Here is a 20,047-nt window from a genome sequence, read left to right as displayed (position 1 = left end):
TTGCATAATTTAGCGGCCTCGTAACAAGATCTGTAAGTTTGGAAACTACTCCTGATCCTAATTAAAAAAAATTTTCCGTTTTATCCTAGATTTCGGCCTTGATCCATGATCCCATCGATGTGATTCCTGATCTTGAGCCTGGATTTACTGATTCCAGACTACACAAACTTTGATGCCATGGTAACGACACCTGGGTAGCACTCTCTACAATGGACTACTTTAGGGGGGTTCAGCTTGAAATGGGTACTATTTTAAGATCTGAATGATGATTCATAAAAAAGGAGCGGTTTGTACTTCAGGCGTAGCCTCCTATGCAAAAATTCTTTGAGCTCGTCTCGCAGTCTTCCTTCTCCCCGTTGTAGGGGACGGAAGATTTCGTGAGGAGCCTAAAGAACGTCTGCGTAGGAGGCTAACGTCCGAAGTTCAAACCGTTCCTTTTTTCATAAATCATCATTCAGATCTTAAAATGGTAACCTCCCCAATAATACTCTGTTGATTACTTCCTATCCCCACCCACCCCTCACTCAGGTTACGACCCCGACGTTATGTTTGAACCCAGGGCATCGTGAAATTTTAAAACGCGGTAGGCAAGTATATATTCCTCCCTTACCTGCTCCGACTGGAACGAGTGTGTTCCACTTTGACATGATTTCTTTGCTCATCTCCAACGTCGCTCCCCTCTCTGCCTTGCCCTTGCGATTCCCATGAAGAGGATACGCACATTTTCTCATCGGTCGCCAAAATATGCCATGTTCAACTCGGTGTCTCGGACATATTGTCATGTTAGTACCATCTTCATTAAACTGACCAGTGCGAGCGAGAATCAAATCCCTCCTTGTGAGGATATTAGTCTGTGAAACTTTGACTGTCCTCAGGTGGGACCGGATGTCTTTTTTACAAGAGGTCAAGGGAAAATATTCTGTGACCCCCGGATAGCGTGGAGATATGTTGCACTTTTCTCTCGAAAAAGTTACAAACGAGCAAAAAAGCGAAGCCATGCTTAACTTTCCGATGTGCGAAAATCTATAAATAGAGATGTATAAATAGGGAAATCCCGCCTGTAAATGTTCTAAGCTATATCACGTGACTAGTTCAAGTGTCACGTATAACCCAATTAATCCGAGTTATATAACATAACCTGCGATAAAGTGAATGCACATTCACTGAACTGCGCGCAACACAGTTTTCTGGATATTTTTACAACACAATGTCCCTCTTCAGGTTAATATATTAACTAGCAAGTCAACTACCGATTATCAATTTGGTAAATTTATTTACCGATGACCAAGGTCAAGATAATTTGCCTCCTAGAATTATTTCTTGAATATTAGAGACTACCACCGATATCGCCCACGTTCGAGATCGAATTAAAATGTGTTCATATACCTCGACCACGAACTACTGATTATGGCAAATTAAGCCTGAGATATTTGCAGCTGCTGATTTTAAAATACCTTCAAATATAGAGAATGCAACGTCCCTCTTATTCATCAAGGTGTTGGTCTCTGCTTAATCTATATTTTGTTGTGTGGAAATAAAGACACTTGAAACCTGAATAAGTTTCCCTTCCTATAGAAGTTTTTGACTGACAACTTTAAAATATACTTTTTTTTATTTCCACAATTACAACAATTACAATTCTTTTTTCAACAATTAAGTTACAGAAGAATGAATAAAGTTTGGTTTACAGAAGTTAACAATGACACCATATTGCATTAATAAAGAAAATAGATTTTGTCAATTCTTTTCTACATACTTATTTAACTAAACGATTTGCCTTGATAATAGCATTAGCCGATCCGGCTTTAATTATTAGTTAAAATTGTTTCCTCAAAAATCTTCCATTTTTCTTTAAACAAATTCTTTTTGTCCGATTCGAAATATATGTGTTTTCAGTTTCATATTTAATTAGTAAAATTCTTATGAAGTGACTCAAGGAAGGTGATGCTTCTTTACATCGACAAGTCCAATAATTAGAGCCATAAAGTGACAACTTTGAGATATATGAATGATATGATGTCTGCAAAATTACCGTTAAGAATAAAGCGTAAATAAATTTACTGCCAAAGAGTTATTCACAAAATTCGCGCTTGTGCAGCTTTGCACAAGCAAATTGGACACACATGAAATCATCGCACGGTGGACATTAACGCTTGCCTTTGCTGTGCTACGCGATGTAAGAAGACTGAAAAAGGTTAAGCAATTATCAACACAATATTTGGATTGATAAATTTCTACGTGAAAGAGACTGCCCTTCCGTCCACAAAAATTTTCCCTTCGTGAAACGAACTCCCTTCCCTTCTTCAAAAGCCTTTCGCATAATTAGTGAAGAACTTTTTTCTCATCTTGCCTTTTCCCTGTACGATGCGCGTTCTCTACTTCAGCCGCTGCATGTTCGAAGCCAAGACGTGTAATGTAATCCAGAATTATCGTCATACAGTCTTCGCCATCCTCTTCACTTACGCCTAGGACACGAATGTTAAAGTCTCTAGAGTATCTCTTTAAATGTTCCAACTTTTTCCGAAGGTCGGAAGGTCGGAAGGTCGCTTTTTCGTGTCTGTTCAAGTCAGAGCGTCTTATTTATTTATCTATTTTTCCTGTCTTCACTTAGAACGAATACAAATGGACATTTCTGAATAAGGATCGATAGTTTTCTGCAAGTCTCTAGAGTATCTCTTTAAATGTTCCAACTTTTTCCGAAGGTCGGAAGGTCGGAAGGTCGCTTTTTCGTGTCTGTTCAAGTCAGAGCGTCTTATTTATTTATCTATTTTTCCTGTCTTCACTTAGAACGAATACAAATGGACATTTCTGAATAAGGATCGATAGTTTTCTGCAAGTCTCTAGAGTATCTCTTTAAATGTTCCAACTTTTTCCGAAGGTCGGAAGGTCGGAAGGTCGCTTTTTCGTGTCTGTTCAAGTCAGAGCGTCTTATTTATTTATCTATTTTTCCTGTCTTCACTTAGAACGAATACAAATGGACATTTCTGAATAAGGATCGATAGTTTTCTGCAAGTATTTATTTACCTGTGTACTTCCACCGCAAACTATGCTACCTTTGGTTAGCTGCAAAATAGCGACACTCATTCTTACAAAGTACCATATATGTAACAGTGATTGTAAGTCACAAATGGACTTATTGGCCGTTATCACTCAAGAGACCCCGTCTTGATGTAAATTTGAGACGGATAAACACTTAGACATAGACATAGCAATCTTTCTTGGACAATTCTGTCCAAGGGGGAAGGGCGCAATGAGGTTAACCCAATGTGAAGCAACAACCGTGAGACAAAGCCAGACCACAACACCGGGAACTACGTGTCCTACTCTTTCCGATAAGTATGTGGGTTCTTTAACGTCCTCTGCTAAACGGCCATGAAACACTGAGGATGCAGGAGACGGGGTTTACAGTTTATAGTCCTTATCCGAGAAGACTTAAACGTCAAACCATTTGAAGATATGATTAAAAAGGTAATACATTCTCCTCTTCAAAGTTCTCTGGGCTCTGATTCACATCAGCCGGATTGACCACGGGTTTGTGCTTTTAATTCTTGCAGGCTTCTTCTTGCTTTTAATTCTCGCTTGCAATTCCACTACTCTGAATATTCAGTATGTGGCGGCCATCGCGTTCTTTCTCCATTGTCCTCAATTCAACTAAGAGAACAAGAAAACTTGAAAAAGATCAAATGATTATATCGGAAACTTCGTGATTAAGTCAGTAAAACTCTGAAAATTTACATTCCAGGGCCAACTCTTCTTTAGTAACGCAGGGCAGTCTATTTGAGTAACTTGACGAACAAAGAAAGCATCTTGACAGGAGTGGATCCAGGAATATTCTTAGGAGGGGATGCACCACTAAGGAATGGCGTAACTGACTGGTGAGGAAAAAGATTTTAAAAGCGAATCCGAAAAAGAAGGCGTCATCCCTCCCCCTAGATCCGCCCCTTTTTGACGAGTGGGATCAGAGTTTGTCTATACCTTCCAAAGAGTATAACGGTTGCGTAAAGGAAGACTTCATCCTCTTTCCGGGAGGACGACTTGTGTGCGCAACTCTGTGAATTTTGATATTTGTACAAAATAAAATGAATCTTTTCGAGTAAATTACCGTTTCATTCTCCAAAGTTATCCATAGGACAACACTGATAGAGTTTTTATCTACAGATTTTATTTATTTATTTGTTTTTGTAATTCAGTGATTTTTATTAATTTTTGGCACATAAAATTGATATTACAACATAACAATTACAAATAACTCAACCCTACTACACAATTACAATGTTACTCGAAACTACAACTAAAAAGTAACAACTAGACAATACTACATTATCACTGTAGTAGACAACCAAGCAGAATAAATCTAAGTTACACAACACATAGAGGTATGCATGCAAGTGACCTATGTTATAACTGAGCTAAAATATGCCAGAAGCCTCCCCCATTTCCCATAATGTTTTGTTAATTTGTTCCGCCTTGTTGCTATTTTCTTTTCTACTTGATAAACAGCCCTAATCTTGGCCTCATAAACTCGTAATGAGGGATTCACATGGTTCAATTTACAATAATATTAGCTTTCAGTATCAAATCGTTTAACATAATCCAATCCTCTTCCATATCAAAAAGTCCAAAGAAAATTTCCATTATAGTAAAAGGATGAGAGTTGATCTTACATCCACCAAGCCAAGAGCAGAAGGCTTCCCAGAAAGTCCTTGTCACGTCATAGTAGTAAAGGAGGGGGACATTGGGGTTTGCGGCATTGCAGTATTGAACAATTTTTCTTGTGGTATTTCGGTAATTTTAATCTCGAAATGCGGTATTGCGGTATTCTCCGAACCTGCGGGATGTGGGTTTTTTTAGCATTTTGGACCGTATTTGAAAGTTTCCTCCAAGTCTTCAAACGTTTTCCGAGTTCCGCATTCCAGTTTCCTATTGGAAAAGGATAAGATATTTTTTGTTAATTATTACGCAACACGCCAATAGATGTTACTTATATATTTTGTCCAAATCAACGATTACCTGACATAGCGTTCATCAATAAATTCCTAATTGTTACTAATGCTGTAAACTTGACAGACAGAGTAGTGGAGTGGGTATGACATCGAGTTTCGACTTGGTATTGAAGTGTTGCGGTATTTGGCGACTTTTTTTTTTGCGATATTTCGGTATTTGCCGAATCTTTTTGCGGTATTGCGGTGTTCAGAACCCCCCAATGTCCCCCTCGCAAAGCAAATGTTCGAAGGATTCGACTTCTCGTTTACAAAAGGAACATAAAGGCGAATCCGTCATTTTGAACTTAAACATCTTTTCATTTGTAAATACTATATTATTTAATACTTTACATTGGAATTCTCTAATTTTAGTTTCAATCGTTACTATAAAGGGGAAAGGGTAAATATCCTTCCAGTGAAACGAAAAATGTGGAATTTTCTCCTTAAACATTTTCGGGCCGTTGGAGGAACTTGCTTTCTACTCTTAAACGCCTTATAAAGTAATTTGGATGAGACCTTTGACAAAGTTACCTCAGAATTATCCGAATTCAAATAAATTGTATCACCAGTATAAGGAGAAACGTGCTGCGCGTTTTGTCTGATGATTTGTCGCCATTCAAGAGGGATTGCATCAACGATGCTCATTAAACTAAAATGCTATATTGGCGATAGATTTGCATTTAACACCTCAACACCCTTTAGAACGATTCCACTGTCCAGCATCAGAGAGGAGGTCACCAATCGTACTGATTCCTTTAGAAAGCAAGTGGTTTTGAAAGATCAAGAGTTTTTTAACAGTAACATCTTTATTATTCCAAATAACCTGGTGGACAACACCCCCGTACGATAACACAGAGGACTGGTTTAGCATGGACCAAGCGTCCAAACACCCTTTATGAAAGGTTGGAAGGTAGACAGGCAACTTTTACGCGTCAAAATTACACTTAAGAATAAATTCTCCACCTACTTGATAGAGACTCGTGAGTAAGTCAATGTTATCTTCCAAGAACCTTTGTTTTCTTTATCCGCAAATCTTTTTAATACCATCACCCTTTGTGCGAGGATCATCGAGTGAATCTCTAACTTCTTGAGCCCACCATCCTCGATATCACTGACAAGGGCAGCACGTTTAATTTTATCATTGACCCTCCAACTAAAGCGACAGATCAAACTGTTGATCTCTTTGATCAAATCTCTTGTGACTGCAATTAACGCCGCTTTACTCAAAACTTTAGGGATAATAAAGGATTTAACAATCTGTATTCTTCCTGGTAATGTATGCCCTCTCCAATTCCATATATTTAATATGTCCCTTATAGATTTAAGAATTGACTCAAAATTTGTTTTCACCCTTGAAACTACATTATAGTCAAGGTAAATTCCCAAAATTTTAATAGGTGTCCGTATTTTCTGAGGAAAGTTAGTCTGATCAAGAGAATGTCTACCAATAGCAAAGATTTCCGTTATATCATTGTTGACTTGGAGGTTCGAAAATTTAGAAAAGAGGTGTAGAGTCGCCACTAATCGGTAATATGATACCATATCTCTGAGAAAACAAGTCATATCATCAGCGAAAAGAGTTAATTTGATTTCTTCTTTAACTAATATAACCCTGATTTCATTATCTTCTCGATTTTGGAGTTAAAATGAATAATAAAGGAAATAAATCGGTGGTGAAACCATTGTTTAAAACGCAACCCGGATATGTTAGTACAAAAAGTTTTGATCCACTGCAAAAAATATGATCCAAAGTTAAATTTTCACAAGATTTTAAAAAGAAAAGAATGGTTCAGCGAGTCGAATGCTTTGTCCACATCAATTACCAGGAGAATATCTGAACGATCTGTTAACTTAGCAAATTCAAGTACATCCTCAATCGTCCGAACTCCATCCAGTATTGATCTTCCCTTGATGAAGCCCTTTTGATTGGGATGAATAAGATTAGGTAAAATAAGCTCTATTCTCTTTGCAATCGCCTTGGGTGCAATTTTTACACTTAGTCGACATGAATTATAGAAATTGGTCGCCAGTTTTTGATAAATCGTCTATCTTTGTCTTTCTTTTCTAGCAAAGTAATCATAGCCTGTTTCAGTGAGTTGGACAATAGCTCTCATTGCAGTTGAGCCTGCGGTCAAATATTCCTTTATTTAAAGAGGCATGAAAACGACGCAAACGGGTCAATGCAAAGCCATATTGACCCTTTCGCCTCGTTTGTATGTCAAATCGCTGATAACTTCAATAACAGTTATTGTCCGTGTTCGTGCGCGAAATTTGAAGCGTTAACAAAGCATTTCCCCATGGCCACGAGGTGGCAGAAGCCAAGGTAAAATTCCACTCTCTGGCCATCATTTCCTGGTGTTTTGTTTGTCTGAAGGGATTTCAACGCCTCGAAATATTCGTTTGCTGTAATTTTGTTATCCAAAGTCCTCCGTTGCTCGTCCGTCAATACTTTAGTGCTTCTATTACTAAGATATTCGTCAGTCGATAGGCCACCACGATCACGACGATCTGTGTCATAAAGATTTGCATAAAATTTATGAATCTCAGTCATTATTTGTTTCAGATCAGTCGTTCAAATATCATTTGCTTCTAGCTTTCTAATACAGCTTTTTTTCTTTTTGTAATTTTCTAAGTTCAAAAAGTACTCATTACTTTTCTCGCCATGTTCATACCAATTCGCTCTTGCTCCAATAATTGCTCTTTGAGCCATATATTCATATTGTCGATCATATTCAATTTGAAGGATTTCCAAATCATTTAAATTTTCTGGAGTTGGATGTGTATCACATTTTGCTTTACATTCTTTGATTTTTCCCTCCAGTGCTGATAGTTTCTCCCTTCGATTTCTAGCCCTCTGCTTACTGTAATAGTTTGTTTCATGGTGGATCTTGCACTTTATGGAATCCCAAAGGATCCTAAGGTCTTGAAAATCTTTTCCTTCCTCTAGCCAATCACTATATTTATCGGTTACTAGTTATGTATAATCATCATCCTCTAAAAGGCTGGAGTTAAATTTCCAAAAAGAAGGGCCCCGTCCTGTTTCCTCAATTCCGTTTACTGTATATGCAATAAGACGGCGGAATGATCACTCTTTACCGCAGGAATGATATCTACATTCTCCACTTCTTCCTCAATGGTGCTGTTAATTAACCAAAAATCCAAACGGAGCTGCACTATAGGGGTTTTTCTGTCTCCATGTAAATCGTCTAACATCAGGATTTCTGATTCTGTAGCTACCAATAAAATCAAAAAATGAACACAAATTCTCAACATTTTTACAAGATTCAGTTCATGTGAGGTTTGCCTCCGGTTCCAAATATTTTCAACTCCTGGGGTGCTGTATGTTTCTTGTAAAAAAAAAAAAATAATAATATCAGACTTCTCTTTCACTAACCAGTGAAACAGTGCTTCTCTTTCGTCAAAAGAACGAATCCCTGGAACATTTAATGATAATATTTTAAAATTTTGAATTACGTTTCATAGAAATACTGAGAGGCAACAAACATAATAAAGCTGGTGGACCAGTGAATATGTATACAGAACTCCATACACATGAAGCTCAAGTCGTAGGTGCTATGCACGTCCTCCACCCTGGTATATAAAGCAATCAACATGTTAGTCTCTAAGGAAGTTAACAAAAAGGACAGAACAAAATTACAACACACAATCACGCAATTAGAAAAGTAGCCAGCAAAAGCTGTTAGCAATAAAGCTACTAGCAGAAAGGGTCTTGCCGGCTTCTTGAGGGCCCTCAAGAAGCGTGCAATAATCTGCTTAGGTTTTCCGTCGGAGGAGCTCCGCTTTCCAATCCGATGTGTCCTCTGGATTTCTATTTCATTAGCCACTTCGATGCCAAGCTACGTTTTCAAAAAGTTGACCAAAACCTCCTTCGTGTCTTCCTGTACCGTGGCTGCTTCTTTTCTTCCAAAGAGGAGTAAGTTTTCGCGCCGCTGGTATACCTCCATATAGAGATTTTCCTCTTTGAGCTGGTCAAGCTGATTTTGCATTTCTTTTAAAATTTTCTTGAAGGATTTCCTTTCTGCACTAGCAAAATCCATGCCGTCTTCTATGTCTTGAATCGTCCTCTCTGTCTCCTTTTTAAATGACTCGAAACCTTAGACCTTTAACTGAAGATTGCTAACCTTGGCATTTACAGATTTAACATAGCTTTCCAGTTCTTCAAGCTTGGATTCTACCTTCCCAAGTCTCTCTAATACAAGTTCTAATTTAGTCATAACTGCCTCCGCCATGTTTAGTAAATGAATCACCTCGTCCGGTTCACTGCTTATTTAACCGTCAGAAATAGATGTGTTGCACCTTATTCTTTTATCGTCAGGCGAGAAGCGTTCTTCTGTTGAACTTGCAGAGCTTTTCCACGCTTTTCGTTTAGCGGCTTCGGCCATGAAGGGCGTCCAGAACACAAACACGTTCACACCGCCATCTTGCACCACCCAATCTCCATCTACAAATTTTATGGTTTAGGCGTGGGTTCCTTTTGATCTTATGAAGTCAACTGTATTTCTCAAAATAACAGACGTTCTGGCTCCTGACACAATATTAAAATTTTAATCTACAAAAGTTTATTTCTAACTACGTATCCAGGGGGGGCTGGCAGCTACCTTCGATCTCGCCGCTTTTCTGGTTTCTATGATCGCCCCAGTAAAGAAATCTGTCAACCATTTGAGAACCGTAACGAGCATGCGCATAACGCGAAAATAACACGAGGAAACCGAAACATGTTTCGCCGCCATTTTTGTTCAGGGTTTGCCTTCGATTCGATAACTTTTTATTCGCTGTTAGCAATTTTTAACGACAGCTCTGAGACAATCAGGACTAAGGGAATCCAGGACTAGCTTTGTGCTATTTTCCTGGCGAGCGTGGTTGCATTCTTGGTTGCCTGGAGAGGTTTCTCCGTCTCAGGAAGAAAACGAAGCTGAAGTTTTTATTTTGCTGTGGAAATTTCAAGGTTCATTACTTTCCATCTTCACACCGACCAATTATTCTTCCCAAATTTCTATGGAAAATACCGATGTCGAACTGTTTCATGTCTGCCATTATATATCGCGAAGCCTCCGAAAGTAAGTCTTTAAAATATTTCTCAACTGTTCAGAGTTGAGCTTACATTGACTACAGTAAACAAGCTTTTCTGTCTAAAGTTTTTTCCGTCTTAACTTACTCTCTTATGAAAGACTGCATTTACTTTATGATTTTCCTGTAATGTGTTGAGTCTGAAAACTTTCTTTCGAGTTATTTAATTAAATCATGAAACTTGAAGGCAGTTGCAGATCAGTCAACAACATTGAAAATAGCTACCAGTTTGCGCGTCTCGATAATGCAGTGATAAAATTATAGAGGTTTTGAAACCTCCATCCCTTACTGTTCAGTACCAATGTGAACTCGCAAATTTGAAATCATTTTTCTGCTTCTGCATATGGGAATGTCCAAAATGGACGGTTTGCTAGGCACAGACTCAATGTGAACCTTTACTAGGTTGAAGTATTTCGTGTACAAGTTATTTACCCGTGAAAATAAAGAAAGCAGCTTCTGCTCAAATGCTTTGGCATAATTTGTACTGGTGATAAGCATCAGTTTTATTTGTGTGGTGGGAGAAAGCTCTGTAATACTTCTGGATATCAAAATAGGGCTGCCATATACTCATCTGCTGAGGGAGATAATTTATGAAATAGACCCAGGGAAGGAAAATGAGGCCATGTTACCTGTAGTTGAGTGCTAGTAATGAGGTAAGCAGGTAAAATGGTCATTCATCCAGATTACTAACTTTAACTTGGGTAAACCTGAGTCAAAAGAACCTCCACAACAATTGAAATAGGCCAATTTTGGAACTTGGCTTTAAGGCTTTCGAGAATAACAAGAAAAGACATCAAGCACAGGGATCTGTAACAGTCATTTAGCCCCCAAGTCTATTAGCCCCTAAACATTTAAACTCCAACCAGAGGTCAATAAGCCCCCAACCAGAAATAAAAAAACTGTATATATTTTTTTCTTTAAGCATGAGTAAGGGGCTAATCGACTTGTGGTTGGGGGCTAACTGGCTAGGGGCTAATCAAATGACCAGTAAACAAAGGATTTGTTTTATTCCTCTAAGGCAAAAAGATGAGTAAGGATGTTAATATATCAACTCATGATTTGGCCCAAAGTGTTGATTATCAATGGCTTGTTCCTGTAGTGGAAGGATAGCTAAATAAGACAATAAGGCAGACTAATATAAAGTCAGATGAATGAAGTCTTTAATAGTACTTGTCTCAAATGACAATTCTTAGTGCAAGAGAGGAGCATGAACCCTTTGAAAACTGATTGAGAGGTGGCATAAAAAATTAGTGCAGAAAGAGCAACAAAATGAGGTGGTAAAGTCAAACCTCCTGCACACTCTCCATCTCAACGACTTGATTGGACCCATTATTTAAGCCGTTAAGTCAAGAATATCAAAACAAAAGTCTAAGGATTATGAAGAAACAAAAACAGTCAACGACACAACTATTGTGTTGTAACGGCAAAGAGATGGTGATGAATTCTCAATTCTGCTGAGGGACCTATCCAGTATTCGCTTTCATAAATAATGCCAGATGCTTTGCCTGAAACTGAAACAGACCTCTTGTGGTAACGTAAAACGCCGTACCCACTGCACCCACTATGAAACCTACTTTAACCCTGTCAGTTTAATAAGTGCAAACAAAAAAAGGGTCACGAAGCTGTTGAGAAAAAGCAACCCTTACCATCAGGGAGTCCGGAAATATAGGAATACTTCAGTTTATCCCGTTGATAGGACACCCAAAAATGCTCGAATGAAATATTCATGCCTGCAATCTGGCTCACACTGTGGAGTTCCCGCTCGCGAGGGCTCACAGGTTTACGTTGGAATATTTATCACCGATGCCTCGATCAAATGTCCAAGATTTAGATGCATGGCAACTGGAGCTTTTTCGTAGATGTTTGAACGTGAAATATGCACGACGTTTACAAAACTTTACAAACACATCGCGCTCACGGAAGTCCGCCATGTTTGCTTTCCACAAACCAGTACTTAGTCTTGCTCGGCCAAATTTCTTAACTGGTGCGATCATAGAAACTCGGTTCCTGGCCTCGCTTCTTGCCCCCCCCCCCCCCCCCCTCCCTGTACGTATCCTATCTACATGAGGAATATGTTTACTTTTCGTACTACCTACTATAATTTACGCGGTAACTACATTCTGACACTTCTTGTACCTAAAACTACTACGTGTGGCCTTCACTCTTTTTCTTATCATGTCGTTAAACAATAGGACTCACTGCCGGACAATGTTCGAACTTTGGAACCTTAATGACTTTAAAAAAGTATTAGCTAGCCTTAACTTAAAGTAAATTTGGGACACTTGTAAATTAAATTTCTGCTTAAGTAGTATTTTAAAACATTTAGCATACAGATTTGTTATATTTTAGCCGTTAATTGTAAATATTGTACAGAATTGTAAATTGTATGTTACAGTATATTGTGTTGATTTCTTTTGCTATTTTCCTCTCGGAAAAATTAGCTTGTATAATAACTACTCTTAAATTCGAGAAAAAATAAAGTTTATTTATGGATGTATGTATGTTTTGAGGCCCAGTTCAAACGTCGAACTTCACACGAGACGAACTAAACTGAGCGAATAAAAAAAAGTTCATGATAAGTTTGACGTTTGACTCAACTGAGTTCGTCCGACTAAAGTTAGATCGATCAACACGTTCTATTCGTCTGAAGCGACGGACAGAACGTGTTGGTTGATCTAGTCAGTCGCATATGAGGTTCGTCGTTTGACCTGGGCCTAAAAATTCTTTTCAGGTGTCAAGTGAAAATCATGAAACAAAACTCGTCATTTGCGTGAGCATTTAGGAAGCCTTCACCATTAATCATGCAAGGCTTTTGAGTTTAATGACAGATTGATAGCGCCATGTAGTCCACACAGACAAAAAAGCATAAGTATTTTATCTTAACAGTGCATTAAATCCTTAAAGAACCGCCTTTATGTCTGGAAATTAATTTTCAATTACCGCTCAACTCAGACCGGCAAAAGCGAATGATTGATTAACACGTGGTTTTGTCTAGCTTAATTGCTCTCTCGAGTTGATACCAAAGCGGCACCATCGCTATAGTAAGTGAAAAGCCAAACGGAATTTCAGATGACCAAATTGAAGGTCTTTCTGCGCTTTTTCTAAAATTGTAATTTTGTATATATCTCGTCTACTTGAGATTAAAAGTGGGAATATCTCAAGGCAGGGTACTTTCATGGCTTTAAGCCTCTCAGCTGCCAAATGTGTGCAAAAATCAATTATAATTTTCGCGTATTCAAAGCCAGACTGACAGTTTTTTTTTTCTGTTGCTAGATTAAACGAAAGTGGTTTTTTCAGAGCCGTATGTTTCACCCCAAACGTTTTAGACTCGATAATGTTCAGGATTGAATTCTTGCTAAAACGTCGTCGATGAGATATTCCAAATTCCGTTTTATAGTTCTTCTTGAACTTTTCGTACAAGGAAGTTAGGAACGTTTGCGCGAAAATCTTCTGTTCGATAGATTTTCTTCAAACTTCTACTGCGGACAGATAATGAATTACTTGTCTCAGAAAGAAAAAAATTCCAAGATAAAGCGTGTGGAAAACTAGTTTGATTTTGAAAAATTGGCGCGCGTAAATCAGCGTGGTCTTCAGGGTTTTTAGCTTAAAATATCAAAGATAAATCAACGGAGGTAAACTATCCTAGTACTATTTTGTTTAAGGTTACAGTATACCTTCAGATCGGCAATTTTCTTCAAATTTGGATTTTTGGTTCAAACTAATGGTCGAAGAGTAATCTCTAATTTCTGAAAACAAAATTGAAAAAAACCTAATATTGGCGGAGAAATGGATGTTTTACGTTATGGCCGGAAGTAAAAGTTCCCTCTTGATTGACAGCCCTATAACGTGTATGCAATCAACCGAGACTACTTTCGCGGGAATATTACCGATATTGATACCACGAATTGGCTGGCTACTCAGTTAATCAGCATTGTTAATCCAAGCATTTTTCGTGTTAGATGTAATTCTATTAAGTTATAAGTAAACATGGACCACGGAAAACTCCGTTTACCAGTTCGAAAGAGCGAAGAATGAATAAAAATACATCAATGAGTGAAGAAGCGAAAGTTGGCCTCGCGGATGAAGCTACGGACGTATCAAGCGGGCAAAAAGATCGAGTCAAGAGAAGAGAAAGGTTGTGTAAAATTTGGGAACTCGACAGCGATAACAGCGATGTTTACAGTGACTCTTTTGTTGAGTTCGATACCGATGAATCGTCCAACTCATTGAGATCCATTGCAATATTATCCATGCACATTTGCTCTGCCGCGCTTTCTTTTGTTTGTTCTCGTCGCCCAGCTACTCTAACGTTCGTATCCTTTTTCGTCTTCCCCATTTTGCCAAACCAGCTTCAAGAAAAACCCAGCTGCAGAAAAATTATCTCTCCGCCTTGAGCGCATTGCGAAACGCAAGGTTTTTTTTTGCAGATTCACGCGTAAATTTCACCGCGAGTTAATGGTAGTAAATTTTCCAAGCGCTGATTGGCTCAGTGATCTGAGAACCCAGTTGAAGGCGTTTGTGGGCGGAGTTTGTTTGCGAAGTAAGATATTTTTCTTAGAGCTGTTTTCTCGGATAAATTTTTTCACTTAAAGCAGACACTTTAAAGAGTTACAACTCAAACGGAATTTGTTTGTTTGCCCTCAAATTTGGACAGTAGCTAGATTAACATATAAAAAACAAAAACGTGTCTGCGAATTGTTTATTTCGAAATATTTTTTCTCCGAGAGCGATTTTTGTACGATCACTTCACATTTTTTTAATCCTATTTCGAAAATGTTCTGTAACTTTTTACTACAATTGAATATGGAAAAACGCAGACACGCTTTTTTAGCGCTTTTTGTCCTGAAACCGAGGAAAAAAATAAATTGGCGAAAAACAAAATTCGCTTTGACTTGTAGCTTCCAAAAGGTGATTAGGACGCTTGCATTTGGTGACCGTGAAAAAATTGGCAATTCATTTTATTTCAAAATTTTTGGTATGGTTTGATAGCCAGCTCTATAAGCTTTAATTTGATATAGGGGCTTAGGTATCTACAGCTTAAACCGGACGCGCTACATCGCTTGGACGCGAGACACCCCTGAAGGTATACGGTAACCTTAAGTGAATCTATTGCATTTATAATTCCAAAACCTTTCAAGAGGCATTTGAAACTGCCGCACAGATAAACGAAGAGCTAAAAAGCACGCAATTCGATGGTGCATTTTACAAAAAAATCAAACTTCTAATCGATAGATTTTCTTCATTTTTTCGCTAAACGTTAAAATTCGGTAGAGAAAATGATCCATCAAAAGAAAAGTAGCAGTCACCGAACGTGCAAGATCTTCAACCCAGGCAAAGCTATAGCAATGGCCATCTACCCTATCATTGTTCATTTTATTACTTAGCGCACGCTCGATGCAGGACGTGGCGTTTGAATTTTCGTGCGCAGTAAGGATGCGCAGAAACAATTAGCGCGAACGTCCTTAATTTACTAGGCTGTCGATCGAGGTTACAGAGTGTGCGAGGTTCCAAAATGACAATTTTTGAAATGATAACAGTTTCATAAGACGTGAGAATTGTGAACGCTTTTGTATTTATCGCGATTCGAGTGCGTTTGAACAACACCCACGCTTTCGGGCGTTGTGTATTTTTTTCGGGCATTAAGGTCACCGCCCCCACCCCCCGATACTTGAACTATTGATCCCATTCACCTCAGCTCTTAATACCCTTAGACCGGAGTGAATTTGATTGGCAATTCAAGTGCCTGGCAATCCAGACTACCATAAACAGAAATGGAGTTTGAACGGAAAGACTTAACTTGCAATCCGCTTCGTGTTCAACAGCAGATGCAGCCAATTCGGCCTGTTAAGTAATCATTATTCTGGTGTAAGATAATTCAAATACCAATTTTTAATGTGTTGTCTTAGTCCATTGTCAACCTGTCAACAGTACGAAACGATAAATTGCTCATCACATGCATTACTGAAACTGAACTGGCAGCTATCAAGCTTTTGTGCCATTCATGTTTGAAATGATAATGTAAGGAAAGCCGTACGTATCGCATAACGATGTTTTTTATTGCCCGCTTACCAAAATATAGCCAAGAACAGGAAGTAGTATTTATATCTCAAAAGGCGAACCTCGATTTTTAAATTGAATTTGGGTCAGTAAGCATGAAAGCGTGGGTGATCGTTCTCTTATCACTATTTATCTTTAACGCCCAAGTTGAATTTACGAGACTACATTAATGTTAACGACATTTTTTTGTGGCTTCATCACCAATACAGGGAAATTTTTCGCCCATTTATTTTGTTCTCAATTAACAATGATTTTATTTCTTAACTATCAATTTTATTAGGCGGTGCTATTCGAGGCCTTTTTTCGTTTTAAGTTGATAAACGAAAGTTGATACGGAACAGCTTGTATGTTCTATTGTATTTGTCTAATTGATGTACCGTCATGAAAACGCATCTCGTAGTTTCATGAAAGGTGGTTAAGCTCATTTTAATACAATACCTTTTCCATTCGTATATGATCTGTGCAGACAGATGATCTGTAATATAATATCGTTCATATCCGTAAGGTTAGTTCAATTAAAGGTAATGGACAGGCAATGTTAACGCGAAGCTATAGAGAAGGTATAAAAGCAAACTTGCAAATCAACATTGTCACATTTTCAACGTCCTTGGAATACATGATCGAGATAGACATCAGATACTGAGGAAGGAGTCGTTTTTCAAAACGACGAAAGAAAAAGATGTCACAAAATGTTAGCTTGGAACTACCCAGCAGCAACATGTCTGCAGTATTGGAATACCCCAAAGGTCACAACAGCACCGTTCAAGATTGCCTTGGGAGAGATTCCTCTATGGAAGTGTTTTTTAAAGTAGCGGCCTATTTTTTCATCCTAGTGGTCTCGTTGATGGGAAATCTCTTGGTTCTTATCGTTATTTATACCAACAGGCAGTTACGAACATCGATTAATTACTTTGTTTTCAACATGGCTGTATCCGACCTGTTCACCCCTTTGACCATCATGCCAGTCCGAATCGTTCAGATAATTTCAGGCTCTGATGCTTGGAAGGTTGATAGTCCGTGGATACTGGGAGTCATCTTGTGCAAACTTGCCTACTTTCTTCCTGACGTCTCTCTTGTTGTTTCCATCGAAAGCCTCCTGTTGATATCAATGGACAGATTCGTCGCTGTTGTTTTCCCTTTAAGAGCCAAACTCATCACCGCAAAAGCACGTTTCATCTGTATCGGATGCACATGGATTACCGCCATTGCAGTTCATGCACCTTATTTTTACACTTTCAGATTATTTTCTGACAATGACAATGTAGCACATTGCAGTTCAACTTGGGCACCGGCTTTTGACCATGTAGAAACAACCAAGAGATTCATCACGGCAACTTTTATTACTTTCATCCTTCTCCCTATTTGTCTTCTGGCCATTGTGTATGTCACCATAGCGTGGAAGTTGAAAACGAATATCAAACGTACTGAGCTGGAACTATCATGTGTCCGACTCCATCGAGCTCGAAAGGTCAGAGACACCATTAGAATGTCAGTGGCGATAATAAGTGCTTTTCTCGTTTGCATGATACCACTGGTTGTGTACCTGTTCACATTAGTTTTTCTGTGGAATTGGAATGCCTCACCCATTTGTGCATTTCGAGATGTGATTCCATTCATTGCTCAATTTATGCTTCATTCTTGGAGCGCTGTAAATCCTTGCATATGTTTGACATGTATTAAGATGTACCGCAGTAGTCTTGGAAGAATTCTGCCGTTGAGAGAGACTGGCAAAGCGAACAGACAAACGGGAACCTCCCGTTGTTCCTTGAATCGAGCGACATCTGTCAGAGAGCATCGCTGAAACGTTGTTACGAGACGCAAGGAAAATAGATTCACGTTATCGCTATTAATAAATAGCCTAAAGATAAAAAAGTAATCAATTATAAGTGTTCAAGACAGTTCGTATTGTGTCCGCCTTAGCGTTCTTCCTTGCTTCAGTTGTTCATGGCCATATATATTTCCTAATCAAAATAAAAGGGAAATCCTGCTTTAACCAGCTACTTGGAAAACCCAGAAAAACTTGACTACTCGGTGAGATGTCATTTTGCGTCACAGCGTTAATTGCCTCCGTCGTTTAAGCAATGAACAGTGGTCTGTTCTGTTGAGCTATTTTCGATTAACTAGAGAGAAGCCATTACTTACAATGAAGAAAAAAGGACTGTCACACCGATACACAAGGCTTGTTGGCAGATGCTTACATAATGATGTCAAAATAACTACCTACGTAGTTTAGTTATAGCCCCCCGAGAGGTTGTTGACTTTTAAGTTTGTTTACTGAACGTGACATCAATATCTGCAATTTCGGGCAAAAATTCACTCTTACTAAAGCGACTCGCCTGTAGTTGGCATACGGATCATAAACATCCATAAGAAAGGCTCTGGCAGTCCTCAAGATTACTTCCCACCTTTGAGGGTGGAAAAAAATCAGTTAGATCGTAATATCATCTCCGTATATAAACAGTGTTCCCGAAGTGACAGAAGATGGTAGACCGTTGGTATAAATAGTGTAAAGAGCGACAGCCCTAGCACGGATTCCTGAGGAATACCAAAAGACACAGGTTGAGAATCGGACTGGGTTTCATTAATTAAGTACAGTGTATTATAGCCCTGGATTGTTGCCAGTCACGGAACGTGCTGGTTATGCTAAAATATCAGCTGACTCGTACTCGGTCGCTATTTTACTGTTGAGATTGGATTGTTTCAAAGAAAAAGCGGGCTGAATCGAGTGGAGCGCGCGGGGAGTTATGAAAAGAGAAGAGAGTATTATTTTTCCTTTGACCTTTCCCATGATGCCTCGCGCACCCTAATCCACCCTAGTATCCAATCTTCTCTACCCCGAAAACATGTAAATAGTGACTGGGTACGAGTCTGCTAAAGTTGGGTTCAGTTTCCTCTTTATACATCGGAAGAAACTGTCGACCAAGCTTGTTCGATTTTATTAAGCTTTTATTAAGCTTCTATTTTCGACTGGACTGGCGATTGCATTTACATACAGAAAATCAAGATCAATATTTTAGGAATGAAAAAGAACAATTCGCCTTCAAAAAACCATTGTAACGTTTATTATTAGACATGAAACCAAAAATATAGAGCCATCTTGGCCGAACAAGCTTGGTCAACTAAAGTATATTTATGTGGCATAAATAAACAGCCAATAGTCCCGAGCGAGGAAGAAAGCGCTATCTTGCCCGCTCGGGTGGCTAATAACAGCTCAGGGTTTGGCTCATCTAGCACGCTCATGGAGCTTGCCATATAATAAATATCGTAAATGAATAGCCGGTATGAGATGAATATTGTATACCTTAAAATGAGGATGGACTGCACCTTTCGTGAAAGGATATTCAAATTCCTTCAAGAGATTAAAGTAACAAAAGAAATGTCGGTTACTCTGATAAAGAAAACACCTGCTAGCAATATGTTTGAAGTGATCTAACTCTAACTCTGAATCAATTTATTCGTATTAGTTCTTAATATATTCGTATTAGTTTTTAGTTAGGTATTCTCTCTGCTATATACTTTAAGACTTGATAAAGAAATTTCATTCATTCATTCATTCATTCGTCTGTCAACGGGAAGGTTAGCATGTTTCATCTTAGCCCAGCTATTTTTGCGCCAGACCACCAGCATGGAAGGATCTAAATATCTCCAGGCAAATGGCACGCTGAGTATATTCAGGATGTTATCGAAGGACGTCAAATACAAAAGATGAATAGCAACTTCGATTCAAACAACATTTTACGGTGCAAAAGCTTTTCAGAGGACAGAATGCCGAATTATCTGACAAAAAAAAAAACAGGTTAGGTGAAGTTCCACCTTAATTTTCCAAAAAGTCGAGGATATCAGAAAACAAAAAGAAGAACTATAAAACCCAAGCAAAATAATATGATATATAAATAGAGAAGATCAAAACGGAAAGTCAG

General features: G+C 38.5%; 1 protein-coding gene across 1 annotated transcript; it reads left to right on the top strand.

Moving 5' to 3' along the window:
- Positions 1-16,794: 16,794 nt before the first annotated feature.
- On the top strand, positions 16,795-19,509 carry LOC145497169 (neuropeptide SIFamide receptor-like). The gene has a single exon (XM_081476971.1). It carries the CDS (start codon positions 16,807-16,809, stop codon positions 17,926-17,928), a length of 1,122 nt encoding a protein of 373 aa, XP_081333097.1. The 5' UTR covers positions 16,795-16,806; the 3' UTR covers positions 17,929-19,509.
- The last annotated feature ends 538 nt before the right edge of the window (positions 19,510-20,047 follow it).

The sequence above is a fragment of the Orbicella franksi genome, chromosome 9 (assembly GCF_964199315.1).
Source record: "Orbicella franksi chromosome 9, jaOrbFran1.1, whole genome shotgun sequence".
Taxonomy (NCBI): Eukaryota; Metazoa; Cnidaria; class Anthozoa; order Scleractinia; family Merulinidae; genus Orbicella; species Orbicella franksi.
This window is presented reverse-complemented; position numbering and strand designations above follow the sequence as displayed.

Coding starts and splice junctions, on each gene's coding strand:
- LOC145497169 (XM_081476971.1), top strand. CDS start 16,807: ATGTCACAAAATGTTAGCTTGGAACTACCCAGCAGCAACATGTCTGCA.